General features: G+C 43.4%; 1 protein-coding gene across 2 annotated transcripts in view; it reads left to right on the top strand.

The window, feature by feature from the left end:
- Arhgef33 (Rho guanine nucleotide exchange factor 33) overlaps nt 1-22,496 on the top strand; it is an 81,145-nt gene that overhangs the window by 49,685 nt on the left and 8,964 nt on the right. Inside the window, exons 9-15 of one of the 2 annotated variants that reach the window (XM_028765139.1) lie at nt 3,766-3,895; nt 8,157-8,289; nt 10,094-10,177; nt 11,252-11,335; nt 13,263-13,411; nt 14,278-14,442; nt 15,780-16,581. In XM_028765139.1, the coding sequence (XP_028620972.1) occupies nt 3,766-3,895; nt 8,157-8,289; nt 10,094-10,177; nt 11,252-11,335; nt 13,263-13,411; nt 14,278-14,442; nt 15,780-16,581 (1,547 nt within the window). Of the gene's footprint in view, nt 1-3,765; nt 3,896-8,156; nt 8,290-10,093; nt 10,178-11,251; nt 11,336-13,262; nt 13,412-14,277; nt 14,443-15,779; nt 16,591-22,496 lie in introns of both variants that reach the window. The other variant, XM_028765138.1, reaches the window with a different exon arrangement.

Genomic DNA, 22,496 nt, shown 5'->3' with positions numbered 1-22,496 from the left:
AGAGAGAGAGAGAGAGAGAGAGAGAGAGAGAGAGAGAGAGAGAGAGAATACTGGGAATCAGATGAGTCCTTTGAAACATCAAAGCCTGCCTCCAGTAACATGCTCCTCAACAAAGCCATAACCCCAATCCTTCCCAAACAGTTCCACCAACTGGGAACCAAGGATTCAAACACACAAGCCTTTGGGCCATTTTCACTCACACCATCACAGCTTGCTTTGTATTTTATGCTATTTCATAAATAATACTTTGTTTAAAGTTTATTTACATAGAGTAAATTTCACATTTAAACTTACAAAAATTTTAATGTATATATGTGTATGTATATATGTGTATGTATAGGCGCCTGCAGTAGTGTAGGCTGTAGTGTGAGCATGGAGGTTGTGTGGCCAGTGCAATAACCCCTGAGCAGCTCTGTGGGCCTCAGCTTATGCCTATAAGGACATTTTCATAATTCTTTATTGTATACACGTTCTTTTCATCATATTTACCACATCCCCAACTCCTCCCACATCCAACTCCTCACTCTCTACCCTCTGCTAACTTTGTGTCCCCATTTTGTGTTGTTTTGATAAAATAATCCAATTTGTGTTGCCCATAAGCTCTAAGGTGTGGGTCCAGCCATTGGAGCATTGCTAGTCTCCTGTAGGCCACACCCATAAGGAGAACTGACTCTCAGCTCAACTTTTTCCATATAAATATTGGCTGTGATCACTGTCAAGATCAACATATATTCCTGCTATGCTGGGAATTTATCTCATGCTTCATTTTAGTCAACATCTAGACAAAGAACCACCGAGACTACTGTAAAGTCATCTGTTCTTGAACTTCACATCAATGGGATAATACTTTGTGTTCTTTTGTGCCTAATCACTTTCTCTCACTATGTGCTTTTAAGATTCTTCTACACTACATAATCCACCAGTAGCTCATTCTTTTTTATTAACCACACTGAATGTGTGTGTGTGGGGGATGGGGGGTGGGGGTGGAACTCAGGTTCTCAGGCTTAGCAGCAAGTGCCCTTACCCTCTGAGCCATCTTGCTGGCCCCTCTATTTGGTAACTTTTAGGGTCTTTTTTTATACCCAAAGTGTTACAACTTCACGCTGCTATGGTGGTACTTAAGATGATGTGTGATCTTTTCCACCATTTAAGCAGAGAATAAAGAACCCTTTTTCCATAACGCATGTCCTGGAATGTGCATGCCCACCCCTCCACATTTAATTTTGCAATATTATCTCAGCTATTGTTTTCCTTTCCTTTGAAGCTTCCAACTTAATGTTAGGTTCCCTGGTTTCATTTTTTCATGGACCAAATTTTTGCACATTTACTTTCTGCACTTGGCTTCTCCTGAGGGTGAAGGGAGATGCCTTTGGCTTTGATTTACTCTTAAGGTTTTCTGTGTTTTAAAAAAGGATGCCAAGAGTTTCTTCTTTTAAAATAGCATCCAGTAATTTTTAAATGGCTAGAATACTTTGCGTATCTTTTTGAGAATAGTCATTGTAAGATTTGCTGTGCTTTCCCTAGGGAAGGCAGTGAAGAGGTATGGAGTCCCAGTCAGAGCCCAAAGCTGCTTTACCTTTGCTATTCTTCTGTCTTTAACTCTTTGCTCTTCTAAAACAAAAGCAGACGGCTTTTGGTATTTAATTCCCCCTAGTGTTAGCAGAAGGGGATTAATTGCTAGGGCTCTTTTCTCTTTGGCTCAAGGGCCCCTGGCTGGCTGGGTCAGAGGCATAGAGTTTGTTAACTCTTCATGAACCAGAGAGAAAAGGAAAGAAAAGAAAAGAGAATGAAACAAGGAAAAGAGAGAAAATCGAGGCACGTAGAAAACACTCTGGCTGAAGTTGCAGAGAGCTGTACTGCTGTTTTATTGCTATTCTCAGTGGTTAAACCTTTTCTAAAACATTACCTCAAACAACTACCAGGTAGAACTGGTACAGGAGGATAATTGATTACATGATTTTCTAAATACTTTTATATTCCAATAGGTTCAGAGTAAATTTAAGGCAATAATTTATGTCGTAGATCAATAAGACTTAAGGTGTCACAACAGAATTGTTTATGTCTTTCCATGAAGACTAGTATTTGAGTAAACATTTATTATCTGTTACTAGCCCCCCCATAAGTTCATTATAAGTTTAAAGCAATAATTTTTATGTCACAAGTTAGTATGGTTTTGTCAAGAGACAAATCACCTGCCTTGTGTCTTATTATTTTGAAGTTTTGTATAGATAAACTAGTCAATATTGTATTTGCTGTCCTTGCACCTACAATAAATCGTCTACTCCCGGTTTATGATCGTTAGTTACCAGCTAATGGTTTCACAGCTAACTTAGAAGGAATGTTTTCCTTGATGGTAAATTGTTCCAAGCCTGATTTCTTTTCCTAGTGCAATTAGCCAGTGACACATGGAGGTTTACAGAATTCCATCTGTAGCTTTTCTTTTATAGAGGGCTTGAGATTACCTGTATAAATTTAGGAGTGCTATAAAATCATCAATTTGTCTATATAGCATTACTACATGAGAGTTCATATTCAGAAAAATCTGCCCAATAGGGTGGCTGATATCCAGGAATCACTAGGATATGTAATAGTGACAAGAAAGGCAAACCAGCAGCGAGAAGCAGTCCTGGGATGAAGTCTTTAGGGACCCTGCATTCTTAGAGCTCATGCAAAACAGTGGGCCATTTCCAGAAAATTCACTTGTATGTCTTCGCCTTTCCTAGATGACTTCTGACAAAGATTTAAATTTCACATACATTTGTGTGTTTCTCTTCTATAGTCTAATATTATTCAAATGTCTCAGTATCCTTAATTATTTATGTGTTTAAGAAAGATTGTACCCCAAAAGGAAGGAAGGAAGGAAGGTCCCCCAAATAAACTGGAATTTCATATTATCCAAGCTTGTCAATAGTGAGCTTCATTATAAGTATGCTAATTAGGCAGGAAATTTACATATTGGTAAGTGATCTCTTCATGTCAATGTCTTAAGGTCCTGGTTCCATCTGAGAAGCACAGTGTATCAGGTGGCAGGGTGTCTCTTGCCAAGAGTGTTTAAACCTGGCTGCTGACACTCTGGGACCTGAAGGCGAAAGTGACTCTTTCTCATTAGCCTCTCACTCTGCCTTCATCTTCAGCGAAGTCCAGGCTTCCCTCGTGCAGCTTCTCCCGTTTCTCAGGGCCAGGATGCCAGTGTGGTCTGGAGCTCTCACAGTCTGTTCAGATTTACCTCATTTGCCTCTGGCTGGCCCGGGTCTCTAGTCCTTCAGCCTCTACTGCTTCTTAGTGGGGTCTCTGCAGACACATGATTTTGTATCCTTTGGTTTGCTGGATGAATCTCATACCTCCAATCTGTTTTTCCTCTTTTCCAAATACTCCTGCCTGTCTGCTTGCCCTCCTTCCCTCCCTTTCTCCCTTCCCTCCCTCTCTTCCTCCCTCCTCCCCCCTCCTTCCTTCCTCTCCTCACTTCTATCACTTCCTCACTTCATTTCTTTCTTTTCTTTTTTGTCTCAAGGGGCCCAGGTAGGCCTCGAACTGGTTAAGTAGCCGAAGATGACTTTGGACTTCTGATCTTTCTGCCTTCAGCTCCTGGATAATAACTATGCACCAAGCCTGGTTTTCTGGTGCTGGAACAGAAGCCTGGGCCTTCTTGCATGCTAGGGACACACTGCCAATCAGCTTTTCCACATGTTTTTATATCTTTCTTGCCTGGCTTAGTGTCCAGGAGGGACTTGTTTAACAAAAAATTCCCTTGGGTTTGTTTTAAAGCAAAAAGGCAAACTGTGGCTCTGGAGCTGCTTGAATCAGAACGGAAATACGTCATCAACATCTCTCTGATCCTGAAGATAAAGGCAACATTCCAGGGCTCAGATGGAAAGAGGAATCCCAAGGAGAGGAGGTACTGTGTGCTCATTGCCTTTGCTTTTCAGACTGACAGGATTTAAGGTGAGTCACAAACCGCTGCCACTTTGGGAATTCTGGAACCTAGAGAGTTCCAGAAACAGTTTTTGCAAGAATAGGCAGTGGCAGCAAGTCTCAAACTGGTTCTCAGCAGGTAGACACTGAGTATAGTCTGTGGGGCCTTCAGTCTGTGTCAACTCAGAATTTAAAGTGAGGCACTGTGTATCCTCATGGATGGCAGACTTCACCTAAGTCTCAGGAAGTAGATGCAGCAGAGATCTGAGTACTAAGAGCCGATAGACAATGTTCAGGTGATCCCGTAGCACCAGGTACTGTGTAAGAGCATGCACCAAGGTGTGTGGCGCTGTGCCTCCAGCATGCTGGCCCTAATGCCACAATGTACCGGTTTATACTCTTTACTCCCTCTGTTGGGAGATGACAGGAAAGAGAAGAATAAGGCTTGAGGGACAAACTAATTAAGAAGAGGAGCTGATTCAGAATGATTCGAGGAAAAGAACAATCCTGATCAACGGGAGTCTGGATTACGTGACATTATTACCTTAAGTATTCACTCCACGAGGTGAGAGAGCCGGGCGGTTCATCAGTTATGAATCTCCCTAAGGAAGCTCTCATTCTCCTGCTTCTTCTGGTTCCTCTCATCTTACTTGACTTCGCAGTCGTTCAATATCCCCTCCTACTAAACACCAACACCCACATACCCACCCTTACCTCAGTGCCTGCTGTGAGGAACTGTTCCCCAGCAACGCACAAGTGTCTTGAGTGTTTCTAAAGACTGGAAGGGCTTGGATGGAAAGAAGAAGTCCAAGGAGAGAAGCTGCCCATGTGCCTGTGCTGCCAGTGACCACCACCACGAGCTTGTAGTTTACCACTACAAGATGCTGGTGAACAAAACATAAAACAGGAGGCTGACATGACATCACAAGCCCTTGGCTTATAATAAACTAGAAATTTACCTTAGGTACAGAGTAAACATGAATAAAACTAGAATAAAATTGGGGACCTGGAGTAAAGTAGGAAAGAGCCATGAACCCTGGGTCCTACATGTCATTCTTGATGTGGAGCGTGACTCTTCCCCAGCCCCGGGGTACAGCCATGGGGCAGGACACTTACCGACCATTCAAGAGGTCCTGACGCTACCTCCAGATGGCAAAAGGAATCAGCAGAACCTTGTAATGTCTATATCTCAGAAGAAGACACTAAGGTCCAGAGACGCTAAAGCCACATAGATAAAGGAATCCTTATTCTGTCGTATACATGACAATGCTGTTCATATTGGTTGTCAAGGTAACCCTCAGTCAAGCAGCACAAAGCTCCAACTCAGAGCATTGCAACTAAAAATGCATTCTCTTGTTCTAGGTTGGGCTGTGCTGCCTTTTCTGTCCTACACTTGGGTTCTCTTCATCTTCTTTTCCTCACTGTATATCTTCTTTTCTGTATGCTTTTCTGAAACCTTGATGCACTGAGAATAAATCTATTGGCAATGTTTATCATGAGAGTTTATTTGGTGACTTCACTCACTACAGATGGCAAGATGTCAGCACTTCTACCCCTTGTTGAAGCTGGTGACCACTGACACTGCCACCCCTTCTCAGACCTGCAAAACACAGCCCTAGGCTTTCCCTGGAAACACTGAATTGCTCAAGAGAGTCCTCTGTTGTTTCAGGCCAGCCCTGTGTATTTGGAAGGACACATGCAGCCAGTGAGAGCCTAGGTAGAAACTGATCACATGTGAGGATGTCACCGAAGTTATTGTTCTGACATTGTTTGACAGGTGTTGGGTACACCCGTGGGGAGGACTGCTTTTTCACCTGATGTACACAATTCAGAATCACATCTACCAAGAGGTGACGAGTTCTGTATCATAGGCTGCACTCGTCTCATCATCTAACTCCATTCATTTGAGACCTGCTGCTCTTAAAGTCAGCCATTAACGCATTCAGTAGGGCTGTGATCCACTGCTGATAAAAGCCGGGCATCACCTTGGCCCAATGCTGAATTAGCAAAAACAACGTAACAAGTTGAAACTATAACTGGATTTTCCTTGATGGCTTTTATCTTGTTTTTTTTTTTCTATCACTATTTAAATAGTATATTGATGAGAGGCGAGAGACCTTTGAAGGCTGTATGAAATATCCATATTACCATAAAAAAAGAACATGTTTTAGTTAAGGTTTCCATTGCTGTGAAGAGACATCATGACCAAGGCAACTCATAAAGGACAACATTTGATTGGGGCTGGCTTACAGGTTCAGAGGTTCAGTCCATTATCTTCACGGCAGGAAGCATGGCAGCATCCAGGCAGACATAGTGTTGGGAAGGCGTTGATCTGAAAGCAGCCAGAAAGAGATTAAATCTTCCTCATTGGGCAGAGCTTGAGCACTAGAAGCCTTCCAAACTCGCCTCTACAGTGACATGATTCCTTCAACAAGGCCACACCTCCTAACAGCAGTACTTCCCATGGGCCAAGCATATTCACACTCCCACAGAACCCTTGGATATTGTGTTTGAGAGTCAGGCCTGCAAAGTAGTGAGACCAGTGAGAGGTGCCTTTACTTCTTGCCTTCTTTCTTCCTCTATTCTCCATCTCCTGACTCAATTCCTCCATACTCTTCCATGGCTTCATATAATATCTGTTATTTTTTTTCAAAAGTTTAAAAGCCCATTTTTAAAATTTGGTCAGAGAACACTGTAAGTCTTTGTTCTTCATGAAACATGTGTTCCCACTATCATTGCAAGGGTTAGCCATGTCTAACTGGACCTTGAAACCTCAGTTCTCCAGCAACAGCCCAGAAGGTACCAGCTCTCTAGCGTACCAGGAACATTAGTTACAGTAAAGCAGAAAATGCTATCCTAGAAAGAAAAAGAAAGGGACTGGGGAGGAAAAGAGGAATGATAATCCAGAATATAGCCCATAATTTATATGGACAACACATCATCGTGGTACAGTAAGTAACTTCATTATCACACTGTGACTGTTGCCTGGAGTCCTCTACAGCCTCCGGGCAGGGGTAAGTCTTTGCATCTGGGTCTGCTGATGCACTTTTGTTCTTTTAATGTGATCAGTTGTACTTTCTCCAGACTCTTGCTCTTCTCCCAGCTTACCTATTTCCTAGCTCCTCTCCGAATTCCTCTCTGGTCTGAACAGGTTATTTAGATCTTCCAAGAACACTTTGCTGTGAGGAAGAGGCCTCTCCATTTGTCTTAGAGCCAGCCAGCTTTGTGTATGCCAGCACTCATGGACCAGAGAGCTAAAATGGATCACAGTAGTGGAAAGTTTCTTTGTACTTTTCATAGGAGAGCTCACTGCTCTATTCTGGTTTTTCTCTTCTTTGAGATACAGCTCCATGGAAATGTTTGTTTTGCTTAGAAAAGGGGTGGGGGTGGGGAGCCAGACAAAACCCTCCTTTTAATCTGACATCCTGTCTAATGCAGAGGTCTGCTTGTGGCCAGATCACCTCAAGTTGGTCCGTTAATGTATGTCCATCATACCCCTTGGGAAATTTTTAATTAAACTCAGCTCTCAGAGACAAGTAGGCCATCATATCTATGTTAAATGTGTTGTGTTGAAAGCACAAGGGAATGTACTTGGCATTTCCCTGGCCATCAAATTAGAGCTCAGATCCTTGCTGCTGTGCAGCGGACTCCATTGTCTTCTGCTTCTTCTTGTTTGTTCCTGTAGGCTCCTGTTCACTCCATCCTTGACTCTGGCTCCCTTTTTCCTTAGATGATTCTCTTATCTCTCTTCACTCCACTCCTGCCTTCTCTGACTTTTCACTTCTTCATTTCCTCTGGGTTAAAAATGAGGCGCACAAACAGGTTGAGGAAAGAGATTTGGAATAGGAAAGAGGCTGCATGAAACACCGAGAAATGCTGACCAGCCCTAGGCTATAGTCAACAGGGGTCCAGACAACAGACTGTCCATACCCAGCATGCCTTTTTGGAGCTGAAAGAAAAGGATGCATGGACTGGTGAGATGGCTCAGCAGTTAAAAGCACTGGCTGCTCTTCCAGAGATCCTGAGTTCAATTCCCAGCAACCACATGGTGGCTCACAACCATCTATAAGGGCCTTATCTGTTGTCTGGGGATGTCTGCTTTGCTGAAATAAAATTTAAAATCCTAAATACAGACTTGTGAGAGTGTTCTGCATGTTAGGAAATAGGCCTGCTGTGATTATTCTTAAGGGACTGTCTCTTCTCTTCTCCTGGCTCCTGTGATTCTTCCTTTGTTCTGTTTCAAGCCTCTTTCCTGGCTCCTTGCGCTACCTTGTCCAGCAGCACTTGGATTTGCTTCACGCGCTGCAGGAGAGGGTCCTGAAGTGGCCACGCCAGGGAGTCCTCGGAGACTTATTCCTGAAGTTGACAAATGATGAGGTAAGGTGCTTCCCTCTACATACTTTGGATGGATTGTGTCTCACTCACCTTATTCTCCTAATGGAGAATCAAGAATCAGCACGTTTCAGAGTTAGAAGAGGCCCTGATACGTAGTCTAACCTCTCCATGCTGCAGTTAATAGGGTAGGTTCATAGAGATTCAAAGATTGCTTACATCACCCAGCTTGCTATGAAGTTGATTATTTATGACTGGAACCCTGTTATGTATTCTACCTTCTGATTCACAACTTTGTAGTGTATTGTTGTGGCCTCCATTGACTGTGCATGTATATGTGTGTGTATAAGCATTTATATGTGAGTTTATGTGTACATGTGTATATATATGTATCATACTTGTATTTATATTATATACACACACACACATACTATCAAGCATGTATATAACATAAAATAAACATGAGTAACAATATATATTTATATATAATTTTCACTCTTTAAAGATTTTTTTAGAGATATATTTATTTTATGTAAATAAACTGTCAGTGCCTTCAGATACACCAGAAGAGGGCACAGGATCCATTACAGATGGTTGTGAGCCACCATATGATTGCTGGGAATTGAACTCAAGACCTTTGGAAGAGCAGTCAGTGCTCTTAACCACTGAGCCATCTCTCCAGCCCCTATAGATTTTAAAATATACGGTAGGTGGCTGTTTGTCTTGGATGTTTTTTGTTTCAATTGCTTAGAAAAAGAGTACTGAATTTTGAACTCTCTTTAGTGTTACACTGAGAACATATCCAGACCAGGATTTGAAAACCCAAATGTCCCTAGGACCCGACAGTGGCACATGTACTACATGGAGTTTAGCGTGAAACAGCTGGACTGATTGGAACTGACTGAAGCAGGCTATGTTTGTTAGCTACAAAGAACAGCTACTCGGATATTTCTAGTTATTATTTAGGGAAGAAAGGGTGGAATTAAGTGCAATCTAGAATTATATGTAAAAGGTTCTTATTTTTAAACATTGTGTAAGGCAATTAAGGTTAGTCAGTTTTTGCCTTCATATTTATCAACAGCCTGGTTCCAGAGTGAGTTCCAGGACAGCCAGGGATACACAGAGAAACCCTGTCTCCAAAACCAATAATAATAATAATAATAATAATAATAATAATAATAATAATATATTTTTATCATTTAACAATTTAAAAATACTTTAACTTACAAGACTTTCTGTACTTTCTCTCTGGATATGAAGGCAGAACTGTTGGATTTTGGTTCCCACATTGTAGTAATGTTTATCTTAAAACCAAAACTATTTTTTCTAGACATAGTCTCATGGGTCACTGGCTGTTCTTGAACTTGGCATGTAGTTGAAGATGACCTTGAACTCCTGGTTCCCTTGATCTTCCTCTCAAGTGCTAAGCTTATGTATGTGTTCCATCATGTACATCTAATGTCGAAAAAACAAGAACAGACTCTTTAAAAAGACCAATAAAGGGCTGGAGAGTTGGCTCAAAGGTTAGGAGCACTAGCTCTTGCAGAGGATTGGGGTTCGGTTATAGTAACTAACATGGTGGCTCACAAACCATCTATAACTCCTGTTATAGGATATATGATACCTTTGACCTCTGAGGGCACCAGACACTTATATGGGCCACGTATGTACATGTAGACAAACACTCAACACACGTAAAATAAAAGTAAATATTTATTTTAAAAAAGATGAATAAAACCTCCAATAAAATTTTTAAAATAGTCTCTGAATTCTCTTTTTTTTATGTTCATGGCACTGTAAAGATATCATTCCCAGGTTCTTACCATGCATTTTTGTGTTTGTTTTAAAGAATAATTTCCTGGATTATTATGTGGCCTACCTGAGGGATCTACCTGAATGCATTTCATTGGTTCACGTTGTGGTTCTGAAGGAGGTAAGTTAGCTCTGTGCACATGCTGACTTTTGCTTACACATTATCTGTATCATGTTGATCTATCCATCCACCAGGACAGCGTGTGCCCTGTGAGCTTGTCTTCCAGGCTGAGGAGCCAGCCTTGAACATCTTTCTGATGCCGCCTTCTAGGTTAAAGGAGTCTATTCAGGAATCAGAGCCATTGTCGTAGTCTGTAGTGCTTAATGCACTACACCGCACTAAACTACAGACAAAGCAAACAGGAATTCCAGAGTTCTTCAGCATGCGGCTTAGGTATTGTATGAGTTGTTTTCAGGCTCAGAAAATAGGACACTCAGTACTGGATCCAAATCACCCTTTGTCACTCGAGAAGATGGTAAATAGCCTCCATCCCGTTCCCCTTACGCATGGCCACTTCAGTGATGTTAGGTGGTTGATCCGCACGTCTACATGTACATCGTGTTATTTTAAGTCAACAGGAAAATAGAGGTCAGAGCCCTCAAGCTGAGCATTGTCACACCTCACAGGAGAGGAGAGGCTATACCTTACTTTTTACTTCACCTCCCTGACTCCTCTCAACTGAAAATGACTAGCTCATGCTAGCATTAGCGAATACGTGGGAAAGGAAGAGAAGGGAAAGTACAGGGGGGAGTCTGTTGCACTTTCTGCTTCTAGCCGGTTCTAATCACTTCCCTGTCCCACTCCTAAAGGGCTCTCATTCACTCTTAGAGCCCCATTAGTAGATGCCTTGCTGGAAACGCTTAATGCATTAATTCAAGTACAGCTTGCTGAACGTCTAGCATTCAGTGTAGAAAGGTTGGGGAAGGAAGAGAGAGTTTGGAAACTTGAAAACATATACTGTGTGTGTGTGTGTGTGTGTGTGTGCCTGTGTGTGTGTGTGTTCTCTACTGGGGAAGTGTTGTCCCTTTGGGCATGTACCTGAATATGTGGTCTCTCCAGTGAGAGATCAAAGCCTCATGATGCTCTTTGGAAAGAAAGCACTTTGGAAATAAGCATTTCTTCTCTGGAGGGCAGAATCTCTGTCTGCAGAGCTGATGGGACATTGAAGAGTGATTGCACGTTTCTCTCATGCAGGGTGATGAAGAGATCAAGTCGGATATCTACACCCTGTTTTTTCACATAGTACAGCGCATCCCTGAATATCTGATACATCTGCAGGTGAGCCTGGCTGGACGAGCCAACAGTCAACACACTGAACTAGTATGTTTTTTGGCTTCCAATAATAAATACTGTAAGGGCTCAAGGGCTCATTAATATTTCTAAGAAGTATTTTCATGGCTTAGGTTACACCACACCACACTATGTAGATTGAGCTAAAAATCTATTCTTGAAAATTTTGATTTATGATACCTGTCCTTGAAGTTCCATGTTCCATCCAACTTACCAGCAATCTCCACTTCTGGGGGTCTAGAATCTTTTATAAACACTCTTGATAGCATCTAAGTACCTAATTCAGTCCCTTCCTCTTCGGTTCTACAACCTTCTGAACGTCACCTCTGGCCTCTTAATCTGTGCTTACACGCCCACTCAACTACTTACTATCACGATGGCTTCGATTTGGCGTGGGTCCAGGGCTCCAGCATATGGTGCTCATACTTCATGTCACAGTAGAGCCACGAGGAGCTGATGAACAAATTCCTAATGTAATTTTCTATGGGGCTTGTAGGCCTGTAGAGGTGAGAGTCCAACAACCTCTTTCTAGAAGCATCTCTTCCTCCTGCTACCCAGCTGTTCTGGTTCATGGGTTGACTGAGCTTCAGTAACTCAGTGATAAATCTTAGAAGTACTTACGATTAACCTCAGCTAGAAACAGGCCAGAGTCAGTATTGAGATCTCCCCCTGCATACGGCTTCAGGTCCTAAAAACATTTGCTCACAATAATTGTCTTATGGGTCCTTTCAACAGTTTCATAAAACAGGTATTATTGTTACTATTTTTCATAAGGACATAGAGGACCAAAGAAGTCCCAGTACTGTGTTCATGACAATATGCCTAGTAGGCAGAAACCTTGGGCTGAAGGCCAGGTCTTGCAGACACCAGGTAAATAGGCCCGCTACTATCTAGTTCACATTGAAATCTTCTGTCATTTATTAGACCCGAGGAAGATTACTGAACTCGGTATCTCAGTGTCCTTCCTTATTACATAGTTGTCATTTCTGTACCTATCTAACTGGGTTTTGATACAAACTAAATAAGATAATGAATATAAAAGAGCTTAGCTCTTGTTAATGGCAAGTAGTCAACAGATAAATAATACAGTTGGTAAGCATTAGCTTTTGCAATCTAAATCAGGTTACTATTCCACTGTAGCATATAAGATCTTTTTTCCATTTTGTACTACTATAACAAAATGCCTGAGGCTGGGTAGTTTTTAAAGGGAAGAGGTTTATTTTGGCTCACATTTTTGAAGGCCCCAAAGCATGGTACTAGCATTGGTTTCTGGTGACCCTCCTTGTGGTAATCGAAGTAGTAGCAAAGATAACAATGACTGGTCACACAGTCTGAAAGGGAAGTAATGGGGTGGTGCCCAGGCTCACTTTCCTGTGGCTATTTTTTTTTTCTCATCAGAACCCACTCTATAAAACCATCGTTGATTCATTCCTGAGGATGGTCATCCCCCAGTCACATTTTACTAGATCCCACCTCTTAAAGGTCCCATACCTGTCAAAGAATCATCACACTATAGATTAAGCTTCCAGAACCTTAGGGAGATAAACCACATTCAAACCATGGCATCAGCTGATGGGATAGGAGGGGCCATCATCCACCTCTACCTGTCCCACAGGCTTACTCTTGCCTATCAGTCTCACCATTGGTCTGACTCCTTATTCTATACATCTAATAACTGCGTCTTTTTAACTTTTCCAAATGGAATTACATTACCTCACATTCAAGTAAAATAGGACAGAATGACTTCTGATGTGATGGTTGAGCTTTCAGCTGTTAGCTAGATGGAGCATGTGTTCAAGCCAGTTGTTTAGATTGAAGGGCTACAGAACTCACAGTAGCTCACAGGGAGGTTTGCAAGAGATACAGCAACTTTCAGCCTAATCGTACAACGCTGCTTCCTTTCCCTTCCATCCAGAATGTTCTGAAGTTCACAGAGCAGGAGCACCCCGACTATTATCTACTACTTGTGTGTGTTCAGCGCCTCCGAGTGTTTATCTCTCATTATACCCTGCTGTTTCAATGCAATGAAGATTTGCTTATTCAGAAACGGAAAAAGCTCAAAAAGTAAGGTTGTGACGGTGCCGCACCTGACAGAGGTGTCTGAGAAGAGGGCACAGACCGGCACTTGTGATGAGTGGCTGGAGTGGAGTGAAGGGAGTTGGAAGGAAAGAGTGGGGGTGGGGAGGGGAAGCTGGCCACAGGTGGGACACACCTATGGCCCAGTGGAAATAACTTTACAAAAAAAGCACTTGGACTCCATTGTTCCCTCTTAAGTTGTTTCCCTTAATTTTCTAGGTCCAAGATTGTGATTTAATAGTCTGAATATAGTTTCCAGCATTAATGCAATAAACATTTATTGAACAGCTGTTGTATGTTAGGTACTGTTCTACCCAGTGAATATACCACAGTGACCTAAGTAGCCATAAGCCTATAACATGGGGCTTAGTCTTTAGGGCTAGACAATGAAGAATAAGTTAGGTGCTATCGAGAAGTGAGGATAAAAGTGTTGGAGGTGTGTGTGCTTGAGTAGGTTTCATGGTATGAAGAAAAAGAGTTTGAGTAGGTGCCTCTGGGCCTCGAGGAATAGAAGCAACCTATAGCCCAGCTTCCTAACGACCTAGGCTTCCTTAAACACCCCGGCCTATCTGGAGAACATTATCATTTCTCTAGGGGTTCCAACTAGAAAGACAGCTATCTTCTAACCCACTGCTCTCCTGACAAGTGTCTCTCAGTCCCACCCTGGATCCTCAATCTCTTTTCAACCGACTGCCAGGTATTATGTAAGCAATCTGGCTCTTAGAGGGCTCTGGGGATAGAGAACCCTTCACAGAAAGCTTGGTCTGAGAGACAACTCTATTTCTCATAGCATAATCTGTATTTAGAGAGCCAGTCTTACACTGTACGACCTGAGATTATTTCCATTCTCTTAGGTCATCTATGGCAAAGCTGTACAAAGGGCTGGCTTCCCAGTGTGCCAATGCTGGCCAAGATGCTTCCCCCACTGCAGGCCAAGAGGCTGTCCGTGACAGTGGGATTCACTCAGAAGAAATGCTTCAACCCTATTCTTCCACTTCCAGTTCTGCCCCTGCTGTCACGTAAGCATCTGTTGCTATGGAAACATCAACGGTATTGGCCTTGTAGACAATTTGTATAGGTAAGCAAGCTGCCCTGGAATAGAAATGTGTTCTGCAGAACGCCACCTTCTCCTTTGTCCCGTTGTTTCCATATTAACAGCCAAGCAGTTAGTTGATCACCAAGATGTTTGGATCCCAGAGAAAGGAAAGAAGAGTCAGATTTAGAAAGTGCTAACACTTGGAAGGAAGAGGCAGGCAGATCTCTGAGTTCAAGGCCAGCCTGGACTACAGAGTTCCAGGATAGCCAGAGCTACGTAATAGAGGCCTTGTCTAAAATTAAAAAAAAAAATACTAATAAGTGGAAAGTAGAAATTCACTTTATTACTTTAACTCTTGAAGTAGTGTGAAATGTTTACTTTTCCTTCAAGTACAACAAATACAGGGAGAAAGATCTACATTATACTCAAGCCAAATGATGGCTGTTACTACACTCTTCCAAAATAAAAGAGTATTGATGTAAAGTCAGTTCATTTTTTTCACATCTGCAAATTTTAAGTCCTAAGTTTCATTCTAAGATCTGTCTTGCAGTTCCTTAAAATATTGTGTTAGTATTCACATACATCAATATATAATTCTGACAGAATTAAAATATAAATAAGGATAACTATTTTGGTCAGTATGCAGTTCATTGATATCTGTCTAGTAGGTAAGCAAAAAACAAAAATCCTGTGATGAGTATCCTACATTTTTTAAACTATGTAAAAAATTATGTGTTCCCAGGCATCAAAACTACAGAACTGGGCAAATTCAGACAGTTTACATCACACTGTTTTGTGGGTCGTTTGAGATGACAATCAAAATGCTTCACAGCTACAAAACTTTGAAAACGTGTATTACAGAAATATAAATTTTACACATGAGTTTATCCTCTATATCAGCATCCAGAGTTCAACCGTTTATTCAGGAACACAAGTATTTTCCATTTTTCATTTTCCAGTATTCTGTATGACTGTTACAGCAAGACAGGGAGATAAATTGAAAAGTGATGCCTTGGGACAGTGCCTGGCAGGGAGGTTCGGAGCTTCCACCAGGCCAGTGATAGTGACAGCCTTTGTCTGCCAGCCATGTGATGTCTCAGTGACTGAACTCGGAAGCTGAGACTTTCCTGGCTGCTGTTTCCAGTCTTCAAGGCAGACCTAGGGATTCTTGAGAAAGCTTCCCTAGTCAGTTTGTGGAGCTTTTTAAGGTTACCCACGAAGGTGCCTGGGAGATCAGGAGAGAAGCTGGCCTCTGGCTGACTGCTCAGTGAGAGCTCAGCACTATTTGATCGTCTCTCTTACACTGTTTTCCCTTTAAAGTCATCTGATGGCCCCGGCGAAGAAAGGCCAGCAGCAGCAGAGTCTCATGGAGAGCATGCAGCCCGGGAAGCCTGGAGACTGGGAGATGGAGGGCAGGAAGCACGAGCGGCCCGAGAGCCTGCTGGCGCCGGCGCAGTTCTGCGCGGCCGAGCAGGACGTGAAGGCCCTCGCCGGGCCGCTGCAGGCCATCCCGGAGATGGACTTCGAGCCTTCCCCAGCCGAGCCGCTGGGCAACGTGGAGCGCTCGCTGCGCGGTCCGCCCGAGCTCCTACCCGACGCGCGCGGCTTCGTGCCCGCCGGCTACGAGGAGTTCGAGTACGGGGGAGAGATCTTCGCGCTGCCAGCGCCCTACGACGAGGAGCCCTTCCAGGCGCCGGCGCTCTTCGACAACTGCTCGCCCGCCTCCTCCGAGTCCAGCCTGGACATCTGCTTCCTGCGGCCCGTCAGCTTCGCCATGGAGGCCGAGCGGCCCGAGCACGCGCTGCAGCCACTGCCTAAGAGCGCCACGTCGCCAGCGAGCAGCAGCGGCGCCTACAAGCTGGAGGCCGCGCAGGCGCAGGCGCACGGCAAGGCCAAGCCGCTGAGCCGCTCGCTCAAGGAGTTCCCGCGCACGCCGCCCGCCGAGGGCGTGGCCCCGCGCCTCTACAGCACGCGCAGCAGCAGCGGCGGCCGCGCGCCGCTCAAGGTGGAGCGTGCTCCCGCACCCCACGGCCCAGCCGCCGCCGCCGCCGCCTCCCGCGGGGCGCCGCGGACCTTCTTCCCTCAGCAGAGGTCCCAAAGCGAAAAACAGACCTATTTGGAAGTAAGGAGGGTAAAGTAAAACCAGCCGACGCCCGCCTGTGCGCCCCGGGCCTAGATTTCAGGGCCAGCCCCGGTTCCTTTGGCGGGGAGGGAGCGGGCAGAGGCGGAGCCAGCACATGCGTGATTACAGGCAGTGGCCCTGGTGGCCTTCGAAGGCGAGTGGTAGGGCGGATACCGCACCCAGAGCATGAAGGCAGAGAGGGCGAGCAGGGACCCAGAAGCACACAAAGGGTATGAATTAAGGAGTGAACGAATTTGTTCCTTAGGGGCCTCAGGCCTGTCTGGTGCACCTCCTGGCCTAAATGTACAAAACTCCCGAGCGCTGAGTGCTAGCCACTTCAGTATCTAGGGAGGACGCAAATTGCCCTGTCTCAGTGTAGTCTTCCAAGTTTGTTGCAAAGCGAATTCATCTTCCCTTGCTTTCTTAGAAAAGGCTGTCTTGATTCAAACGCACCTTTAGTTTCAATGAATGTTGAGGCATTTTGATATCTGTCCTTGACGTCTCCAAGCCGTGGGATATTTAAAAATATGTTCCAATACTAACTACGAAGGGGCAGATTCGTGGGCAGATACACAAGTTTTCAGTGTGACAGAAACAAGTGAATAAACATTGACATGATAGATAACGCTTACCTGTGCCACCACCCTTTCGTTCACCAAGAAAGTGGGTTAAGTTGATGGTTACAGACATTTAATTTCCAGCGAACACAGTGCTTGTGTGCCAGGAGGCTCTCTGTGCTGATTGCCGAAGCCAGAAGTCAACAGTGCAGAAAATGTCCTACAAGACTACTAGGTTAGAGAATTACGATGTTCTGGGGGCTTATAGAAGGGATAGCTAAAACCCTCTTGGGTTGATGAGGTTACAGAATGCCCTCTAGATACATCATATATCTGAAATAGATTTTAAAAAGTGCTTAGGAGCTGTTGGGGGTGGGATGGAAAGCAAGGTAGCGAACAGCTGGGTATGCTTTTCCTTTGGCCTCACAAAAGGTGGAAAGGCCACAGAAACAGGAGGAGAATGAATCATAGCAGGCCCTGGAGTTTGCTGCCCACCTGAGTTCCAGGAGTCAAACCAGCAGAGGGAAAGAACACCCAATATTGTGGTCTAGTGAAACCGCTGACATTCTTCAGGATTCTGAGATTTTATTTTTCTTTCTTCTGGCTCTGATTTCTTGTCTCCAAATGGTAAAGATTCTATCAGGCAAAATTTCTGAGACAAATCAGTCTTAGATAATCTTGAAAGTTCATTAAGAGGAGAAATAGAAGGGAATTAATAACTGTTCAAACTGGGATTGACAGTGGTGTACACTCAAATCTTTCAAGTAGTGTACTCAGCTATAAAAAATACTTTTATTTTACATGCTCATAAAAAATGAGAGTTTTTGCCCTAACTCATGTGAAAAATTTGAAAATTGTAACTATTACAAGGGGGGTTGTGTGGAGAAACATATTAGGAATAACAAATATTGTATCTGAGAAACAAACAGTAAGAAATATATTTGTGGGTATTTGCTGGGAATACCTCTAAGCAGTAACAATATTCCAGCACTCTCTAACATGGGAAGACAAGAGTCAGGTCAAGAAGAGACATCTAGAAAGAATCATGCAACGTTTAGGCGAGAGAGAAGAGGCTTTGTGTGGATATACGTGTTTGTGCATATGTATGTAACACACATGTTTGTGCATGTGTGTGTAACACAGCATGCTTGAGTGAATCTGTGTTTAAGGTGGGGATATGGTTGGGGCTTTAGCTGCAAAAGGTAAACCTGTAAAACTATATCCTTAAAGCCTTAAAACCATCTGGCTTCTTCACATCTACGCTACACCTCCCACCTGTGACTAGAAGAGCATCATAAAGCCAGTTTTTAGTGTCTTTATTGAGAGTCAAGAGTATGTTTTACTGCAGAGGGCATCTGATTAGGCAGAAGAAACTCTGGGTTCTAATGAAGGCTCTGTTGTCAAACAGCTGCCTGCTTTTAGACAATTTGCATGGCATATCTGTGCTTGCAGTTTTCTTATCTATGAAAATAAGATACTTAGGGGGCTGGGGAGATGGCTCAGTGTTGAAGAGCACTTATTGCTCTTCCAGAGGACCCAAGTTCAAATCCCAGCACTCACATGGAAGCTCACACAACTGTCTACAACTCCAGTTCCAGGGGATCTGACATCCCTTTTTGGTCCCCTCCAGTATTAGGCATGCACATGGTACCAGACATACATGGCAGAATACCAATACAGATAACAGAATACATTTATATAAAAAATAAGACATTTAGTGGTTGGTTAGAGGGCTCATCAGATAGAGGTGCTAACTAGAAGACCTGACTTTGGCCCATATCCCACAAATTTCAGAAGAGAACCAACTCCTCAAGGATTGTCTCTGACTTCCCCAAAGGCTCACTGGCACCTATGTGCCTAAACTCATACACATGCACTCAAACCCATTTTGGCTAATGATGGCTCAGCAAATAAAGGCACTTGCCACCATACTTGAGGACATTTGACCCCAGAACTTGCATGTGGAAGGAGAACTCAATCTTGCAAGTTGTCCTCTGATCTCCACATGTGCCCTAGCATGTGTGAACCCATCCCTCCATCCCAAATAATAAATTTGTGATCATAATTTTAAAAAAGTAGACCATATCTACCTCACAGGGTTATGAAGATGCAGTCAAGTAAGATAGCTTGAGAGCACATTTTATAAAGTATGAAATGCTGTACTGGTGAACAATATTAGACCATGGTTTCACAGGCAGATTTTCCATAAATAATTTATGGTTTTCCTGAATGAAGGATTTGGTGTTGAGTTAAAGATCACTTTAATGGAGGTCCACAGTTGATAGGAGGTAAAATCAAGCCCCTTCCTGCTCCAAAGGTCTCCGAAATTCTCAGTCTGGAATGTCCTATCTCCAGCAGGTGTTTTGGCCAGCAGTATAGCTTTGCCTTACTTCCTTCAGAGACCTCCCACAATGTGGTCTTGGAGGTAATAGTGGATGCATTACTCTTACATTTTATAGTTTAATAAATTTTATAAATCCAGAATCTGTAGACAGACCTACTGAATCAGAAACTACTATTTAAGCTGGGCAGTGGTGGCGCACGCCTTTAATCCCAGCACTTGGGAGGCAGAGACAGGCGGATTTCTGAATTCGAGGCCAGCCTGGTCTTCAGAGTGAGTTTCAGGACAGCCAGTGCTACACAGAGAAACCCTGTCTCGAAAAACCAAAAAAAAAAAAAAAAAAAAAAAAGAAACTACTATTTAGGATTCATAGTCCTTTGATATAAACAGTAGGTGGATCAGGCAGAAGCCTGCTTGAAACCCCTGGCTTTGGTATCTAAGTATACATAACAATTATGTATACACCAGAGATTCTTGCTTTAGAGAGTCCAGACTGGGGCTTAGGAATCTGTATTTTTAGGTAAAAGCAAGTGTAGATTATCCTAGGATGCCTGGAGTATACTTTGAGAAACATTACACTAAACCACAAGGACACCGGTCTCCATGGTTTAGTTAGGAATCTTAGTGGCATCTCAGAGACTTTCTGGGTTGGCTGCTACAACCCCAAGTGAAATTCTCTAAGTCAGATCTAGATGTTTCCTAGAAAAACCTTTGCCCATGCTTTGCTCCTCACAAGCACTCAGCTACCCAGCTGGACTGGGAGGATACTGGTGGTATGTTTTCTGCTTTGACTTCTTAGGGTGTCTTAGCTAGGGTTTTACTGCTGTGAACAGACAACATGATCAAGGCAACTCTTATAAGGACAACATTTCACTGGGACTGGCTTACAGGTTCAGAGGTTTAGTCCATGATCATCAAGGTGGGAACATGGCAGCATCCAGGCAGGCATGGTACAAGAAGGGCTGAGAGTTCTATATCTTCATGTGAAGGCCGCTAGTGGAATACTGGCTTCCAGGCAGCTAGGATGAGGGTCTTAAAGCCCACACCCACAGTGACACACCTACTCCAACAGGGCCACATCTTCTAATAGTGCCAAGCATATAAACCATCACATTCCACTCGCTGGCCTCCATAGGCTTGTTCAAACATATGAGTCTATGGGGCCATACCTAAACATAGCATAGTGCAAAATACTTTTAGTCTAACTTCAAAAGTCCCCATAGTTTATAAGCAGTCTCAACAATGTTAAAAGTCCAAAGTTCAAAGTCTCTTCTGAGATTCATCCAATCATTTAACTGTAATCCCCAAAGCAAGACAGGAAACCAGCTGGACAAACTCCAAACCCTGCATCTCCATGGCTGATGTCAAAGCAGTCTTCAGATCTCCAACTGCTTTATCATCTTTGTTGATTGCAACAAACTTCTTTCTCCTGGGATAGTTCTACTCCCTGTTAGCAACTTTCCTCAACAGATAGCCCCATGGCTCTGGCATCTCGAACATCTTAGGTTCTCCAAGGCAACTTCAATGTTACAGTTTCTTGTTTCAATGTCTGGGATCCACACATGATCTACTGGGCTCCTCCAAAGGGATGGCATCACCTCTCCAGCTCTGCCCTCTGTAGCACTCTAAGTTCAGGTTGATTCACTCCACTGCCGCTGCTGTTCTTGGTGACCATCCCATGGTACTGGCATCTCCAATACACTGGGGTCTTCTGATACAACTTCTGCTTCACCAATAGCCTCTTCATGGTGCCAAGTCTCAAATCTTTGCATGATCCCTTCAGTTCTGGGCTGTAAACTACAACTGAGGCTGCACCTTCACCAATGCCCTCCCATGGCCTCTCACAGTACCAAGCCTCAACTGCTCTTCATGACCCCTTCATGCCTTCAAAACTGGTACCACCTGAATAACTCTTACATATTACCAAGTACAGGTATAGCATGAGGTACAACCTTGGCTGTCTCTGAAATACAGCTTCTTTGTGCTCTCAGAAAACACTTCCCAGAAGATTTCACCTCAGTGATGCTGATCTCTTCTTAATCCCTGCTAATTTCTTAATTGATGCCAGCTAACCAGCATCAATTGTCCCAGTGGTCTCTTCTCTTCTGGACTCTAAAGCCAGAGCCATGTGATCAAAGCTGCTGAGTTCTACTGCTTGCTGGGGCTGGGACATGGTCCCCTTGTTCTATTACATTATCACCAGCTTTCTGTTTTTCAACTCCTTCACTGCTTAAGCTTGTCTGTCCTGGAATTGCTCTGTAGACTGACTTTGAACTCAGATCTGCATGCCTGTCTCCTAAGCACTGGGATTAAAGGTGTGACCCACCAAGCTTGGATTAAGCTTTTCTTCACCTATAACTTGCTGTGTTCTAGGCTGGCCTTAAACTCAGCTTGTCTTTGCCTCCTGGGATTAAAAGCTTGGACTACCATGCCTGGACCTAAACTTGGCTGGGTGGGATCTTGCTCCAAGGTCACTACTCTCTTAATTCAATGTAATATCCTTGAACACAGGATTCAGCTCCATTTCACTTCCTGGTGTACCTTTCATACCGTATATTTTATAATTTTTCTTTCTCACCTTGCTGTGTGTGTTCAAAATGTTCTTCATGAGGCTTAACCAGAGAACAAAGTCTCTGCTAGATTTTTTTTGAGATTTCCTTTATCAGTGAAATTAATATAAATCTCTTTACTTTAGCCTCAGGTAGACTCTTGAGGCAAGAGCAAAAAGCAGCTCATTCTTAACTAAAATACCACAAAACAGTTACTACACCACATACTAAAATTCTTTTTCTCTGAAACATTTTGGGCCAGTTCTGCACAGTTCAAATTACTCTCAGCAACAAAGTCTTCCATATTCCTACTGGGATGGCCCATTAAGCCCCATTTAAAGCATTACACTGCTTTCTCGATCCAAAATCCCAGAATCCATACTCTTCCAAACACAAGCATAATCAGACTTATTTATCACATCAAAATCCCACTCCTGGTACCAACTCTGTCTTAGTTAGAGTTTTACT

Source organism: Grammomys surdaster, unplaced genomic scaffold, assembly GCF_004785775.1.
Source record: "Grammomys surdaster isolate TR1022 unplaced genomic scaffold, NIH_TR_1.0 149, whole genome shotgun sequence".
Classification (NCBI taxonomy): Eukaryota; Metazoa; Chordata; class Mammalia; order Rodentia; family Muridae; genus Grammomys; species Grammomys surdaster.
The sequence above is the reverse complement of the archived record's forward strand: the minus strand, read 5'-3'. Positions and strand labels throughout refer to the sequence as shown.